The sequence below is a fragment of the Mustela erminea genome, chromosome X (assembly GCF_009829155.1).
Source record: "Mustela erminea isolate mMusErm1 chromosome X, mMusErm1.Pri, whole genome shotgun sequence".
Lineage (NCBI taxonomy): Eukaryota > Metazoa > Chordata > Mammalia > Carnivora > Mustelidae > Mustela > Mustela erminea.
Genome location: NC_045635.1, coordinates 58,845,283 through 58,857,866, shown reverse-complemented (window position 1 = coordinate 58,857,866; position 12,584 = coordinate 58,845,283). Strand labels below are relative to the sequence as shown.

At 36.8% G+C, this 12,584-nt stretch overlaps 1 protein-coding gene across 2 annotated transcripts in view; it reads left to right on the top strand.

The window, feature by feature from the left end:
• TEX11 (testis expressed 11) overlaps window positions 1-12,584 on the top strand; it is a 314,592-nt gene that overhangs the window by 33,575 nt on the left and 268,433 nt on the right. For both annotated transcript variants that reach the window (XM_032331343.1, XM_032331342.1), the window contains exons 6-7: window positions 1,735-1,815; window positions 1,908-2,027. In XM_032331343.1, coding sequence (XP_032187234.1) covers window positions 1,735-1,815; window positions 1,908-2,027 — 201 coding nt within the window. The remainder of the gene's footprint in view (window positions 1-1,734; window positions 1,816-1,907; window positions 2,028-12,584) is intronic.

Here is a 12,584-nt window from a genome sequence, read left to right as displayed (position 1 = left end):
CTATATGTTGGCTAACTGAACATAGTTAAAAAAAACCAAAAACGAGAAATCCCCTCTGTATTTTTTTCTTTCTCTGTCAGTTTTGGAGAGTATGTTTTTACTTTCTACCCTATGAGGATATTTGTACTTTCGTGTTCTCTCTACCTTTCCCTCACCTCTAACCTTCCAATTTTTGTTAATTTCTAATATTTGCATTTTTGGCTTTGTTGTTTTCAAAGATAGGAAACTAAAAGGAACATTTTACTGATTGTGACAGGTATACGATTCTGTGGATGATGCTAATACTCTTTGTTTCCATCTGTTAATTCTCTTAATTCTGTTTCCTTAGATATTCTTCTGTTTGTTGAGTGTGATGTCCTTTCATCGGGTTGGTTTCCCTCAATTGTTTGGTGATTCTTGCTCATATTTGATTTGAAATTCCTTGATAGTCTGTGAATGCCGTTTCACACTATTTACCATAACCCAAATCAAGTGACTGATCAAGAGGTAGGGCTGAATATTTTGCATTGGCCTGTGTTGTCAGCCACCTGGCACTCTATTTTTCTCTCGCTTAAGTGATTGTACTCACTGTTCCTTCCTGGAGAGGAGGGTAGATACCTCTTGGTGGGGAAACCTGCTGCCTTATAATACTGTTCACATCCAGGATGTTTTCTACATTTTGCATTTTTGTGCATTTTGTTATGTGGGTTTTTGTTTCATCCCATTTGCTGTCTGTTTTTCAGAAGTTCCTCATAATTTCAGGTCAAATGAAAATGCCCCTTATTTTCCAGGTTGCTTATTGAATAAAAAAAAATATGTATATATGTTCTCCTATTTCTAGGGAATGAAAAAAAAGATACATCTTCTTAGAGATTGTGTGTATCATTATATATATATGACGTAACATACATAATTTCTAGGGATTTTAGAGTATATAAAATTTATACCAAAGTTTGTAGTATACTTATATCCTATATGTAAATTTATAATAAAATGTACAGTGTATTTATTATATATATTTTATACACGCACACATACACACACATCATTTCTATGGCTTTGTAGAAGGGGTTAAGCTGTAGTTCGTGCTCAGTCCTCCCACCTTGATTCAGTTCTTGTTTGCTTCCATAGCATTTGTGCATATTACATAGCAACTATATATTTAGATGTCTGTCAGTTATAATACTGTGAGCTTCTTTACCAAGGTGTGTTGAGTTATAGTCTAATGCTTATCATATAACTTCAAGTATGTGAAGAACTAATTTTCCAGAACTTTCTATTCCTATCTAAATTATCCTAATATCTTCTTTCAATAATTCTTAGAAAATGTATCTTCAAGTTACTAATTTTTTTTTTAAAAGATTTTACTCATTTATTTGACAGAGAGAGATCACAGTAGACAGAGAGGCAGGCAGAGAGAGAGAGGGAAGCAGGCTCCCCGCCGAGCAGGGAGCCCGATGCGGGACTCGATCCCAGGACCCCGAGATCATGACCTGAGCCGAAGGCAGTGGCCTAACCCACTGAGCCACCCAGGTGCCCCAAGTTACTAATTTTTTTATTGCCTTTCTTGAGGCCATTTCTATTAAGTTATGGAGTTCAGAACAGAACATGGAACTATAATAAATGCTATTTTTTTCTGGGGATTACACTATGGAATATGAGCGGAGGATTAAATATTTTATCTAATACCCTCTTCAACCAGTTGGGAGGAGTTGTGAATTAAAAAAAAATTATTTTCTAACTTCTTTATTCCAGATGAATATGAAAACAGGAAAAGGGTGGGTGGATGTTGGAAATGCAGTGTGTGCTGATCAGTTTTTTCAAGCTGCCATGACTGTAAGTTTACCAGTGATTTTTAGCTGTAGCAATTATTAATAATAGTTTTGGTTACTCTCATCATGTCATTGTATTGTGGTTTTATTTTCCAGGGTCTGGAGCAGTTATATGTTAAATTAATGCAGAGAAGCTCCACTGAGGTCCACATGACTTTGCAGAAGATTGCTGTGGAGAGGGACCTTTTCAAAGTTCTTTCTTACCAAGCAGAGGCAGTAGGTATCATGGTCTCTACAGCCTTACAGTGGGGCATTTTGTTTATGTAAATGCAAAGTGATGAGATAAACTTTTTAGAAGAAAAGGCGTCATTGGCCTTTCATGTAGGATATTATATTTGACCTTTTATCTCCATTTTATATCTGAGGTAACATTACTAATGGTCATTCATATCTATGTGGGGGTGGTTGAAGTTAGAAAGGCTGATATGTAACTAAACATCATTGTCAATCACTTCATGTAATGTCTGTCATTTCTTTATGGCAGTACCCTCGACTTGAAACACCTCTCTGTGACTCTCTCCTACATTAACAGTCTGCCTAAAATTGCCTGAAAAGAGTCTTCTCATTTGCAGTTGTTCTGAGTTGTTTACAGAGGTTTTCTAAAAGTCTGTTCCTATCACTGTTTAAAATTGTACTTTACCTGTGTTTGGCTTGTGGGTTTCCTCCTTTGCCACCGTGCAGTTAGGTATTCATTTTTAGTTGACAAAATGTAAGCCATGATGAGCTTGCTCTCTGTAAAATTTATGTAACTCTGGAAATGAAAAAGAGACTTTAAAAATCATGTAGTATAATCCTCTTATTTTTATTTTTTAATATTTTTATTGAGAATCAACTCATATACTACAAAATTCACACATTTAAAATGTACAGTTCAGTGATTTAGTATATTCACAGAATTGTGCAATGTTCAACACATTTAAGCCAGCAGAAGGAAGGAAATAATAAAGATTAGAGAGGAAATAAATGATATAGAAACAAAAAAAAAACCAAAACAGTAGAACTGATAATGAAACCAGGAACTAGTTCTTTGGAAAGATTAATAAAATTGATAACCTGGGGCGCCTGGGTGGCTCAGTGGGTTAAGCTGCTGCCTTCGTCTCAGGTCATGATCTCAGGGTCCTGGGATCGAGTCCCACATTGGGCTCTCTGCTCAGCAGGGAGCCTGCTTCCTCCTCTCTCTCTCTGCCTGCCTCTCTGCCTACTTGTGATCTCTCTCTGTCAAATAAATAAATAAAATCTTAAAAAAAAATCGATAACCTGTATCCATACTTTTACCAAAAAGAAACGAGAAAGGACCCAAATAAATGAAATCACAAATGAAACAGGAGAAATAACCAACACAACAGAAATATAAGAAATCATAAGAGAATATTATGAAAAGGTATAAGCCAGCAAATTGGACAAGAAATGAATAAATGCCTAGAAACATAATAAACTATGAAAACTGAAATAGAAAGAAATAGAAAAATGTAACACACTGATAAACCAGTGAAGAAATTGAATCAATAATTGAAAAGCTCCCAAAAAACAAAAAGTCCAGGACCAGATGCCTTCATAGGTGAATTCTACCAAACATTTAGAAGAATTAATAAGGGTGCCTGGCTGGCTCAGTCCATGGAACTTGCAGCTCTTGGTCTCAGGGTTGTAAGTTTGAACCCCCTGTCAGGTGTGGAGTTTACTAATAAATAAAATCTTAAAAAAAAAAAAAGGTTAAGACTTAACCCCTATTCTTCTCAAACTATTCCAAAAAACAGAAAAAGAAGGAAAACTTCCAAATTCATTCTGTGAGGCTGGCATTACCCTGATACCAAAGCCAGATAAAGACTACTAAAAAAGAGAACTTCAGGCCAATATCTCTGATGAACATGGTTGCAAAAATTCTCAACAAAATACTAGCAAACCAAATCCAACAATACATTAAAAAAATAAGTTCTTTATAGTTTTTGGATACTAACCCTTTATCAGATAGGTCTTTTGCTAATATTTTTTCCCATTCTGTAAGCTACCTTTTTGTTTTGTTGATTGTTTCCTTTGCTATGTGGAAGCTTTTTATCTTGATAAAGTCTTAGTAGTTCACTTTGGCTTTTGTTTCCTTTTTCTCCAGAGACTGTTCTAGTAAGAATTTGCTACCATCAGTGTCAAGGTTCCTGCCTATGTTCACTAGGATTTTGATGGTTTCCTGTCTCATGTTTAGGTCTTTCATCCATTTTGAATTTATTTTTGTGTATGGTGTAAGAAAGTGCTCCAGTTTCATTCTCCTGTATGATGTTGTTCAGTTTTCACAATATTGTTTGTTGATGAGACTGTTTTCCATTGGATATTCTTTCTTGTTTTGTCAAAGATTAGTTGACCATATAGGTGTGGCTCCATTTCTGGGTTTTCTATTTTTTTATTAACATATAATGTACTACTTGTTTAAGGGGTATCTATTCTTTTTTTTTTAAGATTTTATTTATTTATTTGACAGACAGAGATCACAAGTAGGCAGAGAGGCAGGGAAGCAGGCTCCCCACTGAGCAGAGAGCCCAATGTGGGGCTCGATCCCAGGACCCTGAGATCATGACCTGAGCAGAAGGCAGAAGCTTTAACCCACTGAGCCACCCAGGCGCCCCTCTATTCTTTTTTTTTTTTTAAGAGTTTATTTATTTGAGGGGTGCCTGAGTGGCTCATTCGTTAAGCGTCTGCCTTTGGCTCAGGTTATGAACCCAGGGTCCTGGAATGAAGCCCTGCATCAGGCTTCCTGCTCAGTGGGAAGCCTGCTTTTCCCTTTCCCACTTGCCCTGCATGTCTTCCCTCCTCCATGTCAAATAAATAAATAAAATCTTTAAAAAATCTTTTAGGGCTCCTGGGTGGCTCAGTGGGTTAAGCCTCTGCCTTCAGCTCAGGTCATGATCTCAGGGTCCTGGGATCGAGTCCCACATCGGGCTCTCTGCTCAGCAGGGAGCCTGCTTCCTCCTCTCTCTCTCTGCCTGCCTCTCTACCTACTTGTGATCTCTGTCTGTCAAATAAATAAATAAAATCTTTAAAAAAAATCTTTTAAAAAGATTTTATTTACTTGAGAGAGAGTGAGAGAAGGAGATGGGTGAGGGTCAGAGGGAGTAGACTCCGTGCTGAGTGGGGAGCCTGTCACAGTACTCTAGCCTGTGATCATGACCCTGGCCAAAGGCAGATGCTTAACCAGCTGAGCCACTCAGGTATCCTGGGTTTTCTATTCTGTTCCATTGATCTCTGTGTCTGTTTTTGTGCCAGTACCATACTGTCTTGTTGACTACAGCTTTGTAGTCCAGAATTGTGATGCTTCCAACATTGCTTTTCTTCTTCAGGTTTGCTGTGGCTATTTGGGGCCTTTTGTGGTTCTGTACAAATTTTAGGATTATTTGTTCTAGCTCTGGGAAAAATGCTGGGATTGCGTTAAATGTGTAGCTTGCTTTGGGTAGTATAGACATTTCAACAATATTTGTTCTTCCAATCCATGAGCATGGAATGTCTTTCCATTTCTTTGTGTCATCTTCAATTTCTTTCTTAAGTGTTCTGTAGTTTTCAGAGTACAGATTTTTACATTTATGGTTAGGCTTATTCCTAAGTATCTTACAGTTTTTGGTATAATTGTAAATTGTATCAATTCCTTGATTTCTTTTTCTGTTTCATTCTTGTTATATAGAAATGCAACAGATTTCTGTATGTTGATTTTTATATCCTGTGACTTTGCTGAATTTATGTATTCTAGCGATTTTTTGGTGGATTCTTTTGGGTTTTCTGCAGAGAGTATCATGCCTTTGGCAGATATTTACAATTTGACTTCTTCCTTAGCAATTTGGATGACTTTTACTTCTTTTTGTTTTCTGATAGCTGAGGCTAAGAGTTCCAGTAGTATGTTAAATAATAATGGTGAGAGTGGACTTCCTATCTTGTTCCTGAATGTAGATGAAAAGCTCTCAGTTTTTCCCCATTGAGGATGATATTAGCTGTGGGTATTTCTTATATGGCCTTTACGGTGTTGAGGTATGTTCCATCTGTGCCTACTTTGTTGAGGGTTTTTTAATCAAGAATGGATGCTGTATTTTGTCACATGCTTTTTCTGGGTGTATTGAGAGGATCATATGGTTCTTATCCTTTCTTTTATTAATGTGGTGTATCATGTTGAGTGATTTGCAAATACTGAACAACCTTTGCAGTCCAGGAATAAATCCCACTTGATTGTGAGTGGTACCCTTTGTCAAAAATCAATTGATCATAAATATGAGGGTTTATTTCTGGACTTTTAATTGTTTTCTATTGATCTTCATGTCAGTTTTTATGGCATACCATACTGTCTTGGTTGCATTAGCTATGTAGCAAGTTTTGAAATGAGAAAATGTGAGTCTTCAGTTTTGTTATTTTTAATATTATTTTGACTATTCTAGGTCTCTTGTGTTTTCATATGAATTTTAGGATAGGCTTCTCAGTTTATGCAGGGAGGCCAGCTCTGGGATCTTCATAGGGATAGTGTTGAGTCTGTAGAGGATCTTGAGTAGTAGTGCTGTTTTAAACTATTATCTTTTCTGATTCATGGGATGCCTTCCCATTTATTTAGGTTTGATTTTTTTTTTGTTTTTTTAATGGTGAAGTAGAATTTCAAAGAGTAAGTTAGTTGAAGATCTGAGAACAGAACCAAGATTTTCTGACTTTCTGCCCAGTGCTTCCTTCCCTGCAAATTAGATTGACTGTATAAAAGAGAACCCCCACTTTTGGCAATTTTGTCTTTTTTTTTTTCTTTCTTTGATAATTTCTTTAATTTATATTTACCTTTTTATTCTGATAAGGATTCTACACTTATTTTGAGATAACAAGTTTGGTTATTTTTATATCCTGGAAAATGATAATCTATAATAGTAAAAATTCCAAATTGAGTTTTATTCACCTATTTTTAAAATTTTTTTAAAGATTTTTAAAAAAATTTAAAATTTTTTTAATAAACATATAATATATTTTTATCCCCAGGGGTACAGGTCTGTGAATTTTGTCTTCCTTTTCATGTTAGTATTTTTACAGGTTATATTAATGCTAAAATTAATATTTTAATACTAATATTTAATACTAATATTTTAATAGTATTATTATGTTAATACTAAAAAACTGAAATGAAGTCCAGTAGGTCTTGGTGTTATGTGTACACTCTTCTGCCAATTTGCTCTATGTTCTTGGGCTGTTACTTTACTTCTCTGAGCCTGTAAAATCCAATATTTAAGAGATCAACTGTCTGTGCGCTACATTTTGACAGAGGTACATTTGGTTTGCTAGTAGTTCAAATGAAAAAGATCTGTGTGTGTTAATTGTCTACAAGCTCAAGTTTCAATCAATGATGCGATGTAGCTGCAAAAAAGTTAGCACAATCTTAGGCTATATTGATAGATATGTAGTGCAAAGCTATAGGTAGGTGTTTTCAACTAGTTAACATCTTAAATATTGTGATCAGCCTAGGCATCACACTTTAAAATCATTTTAATAGTCTGGAAGATATATCATGTGAAAAATATTTGAGGGATATAGAGATGTCTGCCTGGGAAAAAAAGAAGACAGTAGGAATTATAGCTCTGTTTGACTGTTTTAAAGACTATCGTATCAAAGAAGAATTAAAGTCCACAGAATAGAGCTAAGACCTTTGAGAAAGATAGTTTCAAAGTGTTTGGCTCAATTTAAAGTGTAACCTTTTATCAGTGATAATGATCAAATAATACTATAGCTTTGTTGCAAGGTATCTGTTGTCATTGAAAGACTGCAAACAAAGGTGTGAACATCCTAAGAATTATATATATTATAGAAAAGATTCCTTCATTAGATAGGAAATTAGATTAGGTACCCTTTTGTCCCTTCCTTTTTTTTTTAAAGATTTATTATTTATTTGACAGATCACAAGTAGGCAGAGAGGCAGGCAGAGAGAGAGGAGGAAGCAGGCTCCCTGCTGAGCAGAGAGCCCGACGCGGGGCTCGATCCCAGGACCCTGGGATCATGACCTGAGCCGAAGGCAGAGGCTTTAACCCACTGAGCCACCCAGGTGCCCCATGTCCCTTCCTTTTTTAAAAAAGATTTTATTTATTTATTTGACAGAGAGTTCACAAGTAGGCAGAGAGGCAGGGCAGAGGAGAAGGGGGAAGCAGGCTCCCTGCTTGTGGGGCTCAATCCCAGGACCCTGAGATCATGACCTGAACCACCCAGGCGCCCCCCCCCCCTTTTGTTCCTCCTCAATACAAAGATTCTATGATTTTAGAAAGTGTTGTAATATACTTTGGTGTTACGGGTGTTGATATCTAAAAATCTTCTTTAGCTTACAGAAATTTTTAGAAGTTAAGATCAATAATGAGAATTATATAATTCTTGATTTTGGTGATGATGTCTTCAAAATATGAAATGAAGACTAATTGTTTTTGCTATGAGTAGACTTTCCATTTTGAGGATATTCTCACCTTTAGGGCCTGTGGGTTTTGTTGATGTCTGCTTGGCAAGAGACCATCTTTATGACCTACTGTCAATATTGGTATTTACTAATGAGTTTTCTCTGTACCAGTAGAGTGCTTGAGATATTCTTAGAGATGTATATAGACCTTATCTTTCTCTAGGCATTTCCCATGAAGTGATTAGAGAATTGCTTTATTAATTTATTATTTATTATTCAACAGACAATGAGTATCTTCTACAAATAGAGTAGTATGTTAGGCTTTGTCTGGGAGGAGAATAATCATATATCATATCCTCAAGGAGATTATGGTTTAGTTGGTGAGATAAATAATGCATATACAAAATAGAATGAAGTATCATAAAGGTGGTACAGATAAATTATCTACACGGAGTGTTTGGTGCTATATAGGAATAGAGCTGTAAGGTCTGATCATTTTTCCCTCCATAAAATGATGAGGTAGTTTGGAAGTTAGGCTATAAATATAATTTTTAAAAATGAGAAAAGGAAAATATAAGTGCCAAATGAATGGCATAGATTGGGCAGGGCACAGACTTTCTTTAAGGTAGTCACATGGTGTTGATAACAATTATTAAGAATTTACTTTTCCTCAATCTCTACATCCACCTACAAGGTGATAGATAATCTTCTGTTTACCCTTGTACCACAGATTATCTGCAGTCTTTTAGCATTGTAGAAGTAACTATAGATCTTGTTGTTTTTCCTAATTTCTTATTTTGCTCATGTATTGGCCATGCCTCTTTTATTCCTCCTTTACTATGGTAAGACCCCTTGTAGAAGCTGACAGGGCCACATGGATACAGGAAACTTGAGTTTATCCATAAAGACTATGATGGAGGGTATCTTGGAAATGCAAGGCATGTGGAAAAATCAATTTCTCCAGTATACTGAGGGCCATGGTTCACTGTCTCTCCCTACTAGTTAAAAAAGCAGTAATAAAAAGTTAATTTTTAGGGGCGCCTGGGTGGCTCAGTGGGTTAAAGCCTCTGCCTTCAGTTTGGGTCGTGATCCCAGGGTCCTGGGATCGAGCCCCGCATCGGGCTCTCTGCTTAGCAGGGAGCCTGCTTCCTCCTCTTTCTCTGCCTGCCTCTCTGCCTACTTGTGATCTCTGTCTGTCAAATAAATAAGTAAAATCTTAAAAAAAAAAAAAGTTAATTTTTATATTGTCAGCATCTAGCATGGTACCTGGCACATAAGAGATAATATGTGAATGTATGTTATAGTAATGAATCTCCTCTCCTATTATCCCTCTCTATCTTACTCGTTTTCCCCAAATGAGTAATAGTAGCATATGAGATATGAAAGGTTGAGAGATAACTGGTATATGGAAGTGCTATAAGTATGTAGGAAAGGGGGCAGAGATTATTGTGAACTGGGTTAGTAGAGGAAGACACACAAAGGATTTAGGGCATGATTTGGATTTTGGAGGAAGGAATAGATTTTGAAAGCTAGTAAAGAGAGCACAACATATTCCAGGCAGAGCAAAGGTTTGAGCATGAGCAAAATCATATAGGCAGAAATTGATAGGTCTTGTTAAAAGAATGTTGAGTGATCAGTTTATTTGAAAGAAACTATTTGTTCAAGGACACAGGAAGGACTAAGTGTAGAGGAGTAATTTGGGCCAAGTTGAGAGGCCCAAATATACTTCTCTGAAAAAATAATTTTGATATTTTCCTAAAGGCAGTGGGGTGGTTGAAAGTTTTTGGAAGAGGTAAGAGGGCACCAATCAAAGAGTAGCCTTGAAGTAGTGCTTGAGATAAAAGGCGCAGCACTGGAATATAGTCTATGATTTTGTAATAGCATTTTATGGTGACAGATGGTAGCTGCACTTATGAGCATAGCATAATGTATAGAGAAATCGAATCATTATGTTGTACACCTTGAAACATTGTGTGTCAACTATACTAAAAACTTTTTTAAATGATAAATAGAATGGAGGCAGAGTGTGAGCATGAGATATTGAGAGTCTTAATTATAGTTGTAACAACAGGAGTGGGAAGGAAGGACAAATATAGGAGATCTAAAGGAAGCAAGCATTTATGCTCAGGACTGAACCACGCAGTCCTTGGAGGCAGGAAAGTGAGGATGGTAAGAAAGCCAAGTCATATCGCAAACATTTACATGTGGGGGAGGATGTAGTAAAATGTAAAGCAAACAGAAAGGACAGATGACACACCAGAGATGAAGGAGGACTAGAACAGAGTCATGAATGGGAAGAACATTTCATTGAAAAAGGGATGATCAGTAGTGCAGTGCTTCAGAGAATTAAAGGAAAATGAGGTTGGAGAAAAGGCTCTTGGACTTGACATTTAGGATGACAATAGTGACCGTAGAAAGTAATTTTAGTAGAAAGGTAAGAGTGGAGGACAGACTGTAGGAATTTAAGGGTTGAGTGGATAGTGAGGTAATGGAAGAATTTAGTATAGTGATCTGTGAGGGCAAAACTACTTTAATAATAATTCTAAGATGTTATTTGCCTTCTTGTTATGTTGACATTTGTACTGGTGCTGTAAAAGCAATGGTGGGTAAAACTGTGGGTATTTTAACGTGAATCAAGACAGTGGCACACCTTTTACTAGTCATTTTATTGTATTTTTAAAAGATTTTATTTATTTATTTGATAGAGAGACACAGTGAGAGAGGGAACCCCAGCAGGGGGTGTGGGAGAGGGAGCAGCAGGCTTTCCACTGAGCAGGGAGCCCGATGTGGGGCTCGAGCCCAGGACCCTGGGGTCATGACCCAAGCAGAAGGCAGAAGCTTAATGACTGAGCCACCCAGGCACCCCTAGTCATTGTATTCTTCATCATTACCCACTTGCAGTGAAAAGAATGCCATTTTTACTTAAAATTCCCCTGGTGAAACAATACAGATTATTAATTTTATTTAATTTTGACCATTGAGTTTTCATATTTTTGTAACGCGAAAGGAAATACCCATAGAACACTTCTACTGCATATTGAAGTATGGTGGTTGTCTTGAGGAAAGGCCCTTATGTGATTGACTTGTGAGCTGAATTAGCTCCTTCTGTTTTCACATATCACTGTCTTTACTGGAAAAGAGGGACTGGTAGATAAACTTTGTTCATTCAGACTTGGGTATTTATAGACATTTTCAAAATGAATGAAGTTTGAATGTGACTTCAAGGAAAGCAACTGACAGTATTTGTTGCTAGTGATAAAATCTGAGCTGTTAAGTAAAAGAGTTTTGGAAAGCTTGTACCTCTGTCACAGCTTTGACGCAGCTTCCACATAAACTTTTCTGATGAAATTGACGATGGTATTAACGAATGTGATTTTAATTTTTTTTCAAATTTTATTATTTTATTTTTAAAATATTTTATTTATTTATTTAAGAGACAGAGAGTAAGAGAGTGAGCATGAGCAGGGTGAGGGGCAGAGGGAGAAGCAGACTCCCTGAGGAGCAGGGAGCCTGATGTGGGCTCTGTCCCGGAACTCCAGGATCATGACCTGAACTGAAAGCAGACACTTAACCGATTGAGCCACCCAGGCACCCATAACTAATGTGATTTTTTAAGAAGTTTATTTTAGAGAGAGAGAGGGAGTGTATAGGGATGGAGAGGGAGAGGGAGAGAATCTCAGGTGGGCTCCACACTGAGCACAGAGCCCTGAGCTGAAACTGAGTGAGATGCTTAACCAACTGTGCCACCCAGGCACCTCTTAACTAATGTGATTTTTTTTAAAAGATTTTATTTATTTGACAGAGACACAGCAAGAGAGAGAGCACAGCAGGTGGAGTTGGGGAAGCAGGCTTCCCACAGAGCAGGGAGCTGGATGTGAGACTTGATCCCAGGTGGGATCAGGACCTGAGCTGAAGGCAGATGCTTAACAACTGAGCTACCCAGGCACTCAACTAATGTGATTTTTAGAAACTTCTTATTTTGAAATAATTACAGACTCACAGGAAGTTGCACAAATATTTTGATAGTTCTGGAGTACTCTTCACCCAGTTTTCTTCAGTGGTAACATCTTATGTAAATAAAGTACATTATAAAGCCAGGAAATTGACATTATAATCCATAGGCCTTATTCATATTTCACCAGTTTTACATGATATACTCATATGCATATCTGTAGTTCTATACAGTTTTATCAAATGGGTAGATTCATGTAACTAGCACTTCCACAATCAAGATATAGAACAATTTCATCACCACAAAGATCCCTTGTATTTCCTTTTTGTAGTTACAGCCTGCCCATTCCCCCATTCCCTATCCCAGGCAACTAATAGTCTCCACCTCTACAGTTTGTCATTTGGGAATATTTTATATATAGAATCATATAGTATTTAACCTTTTGATA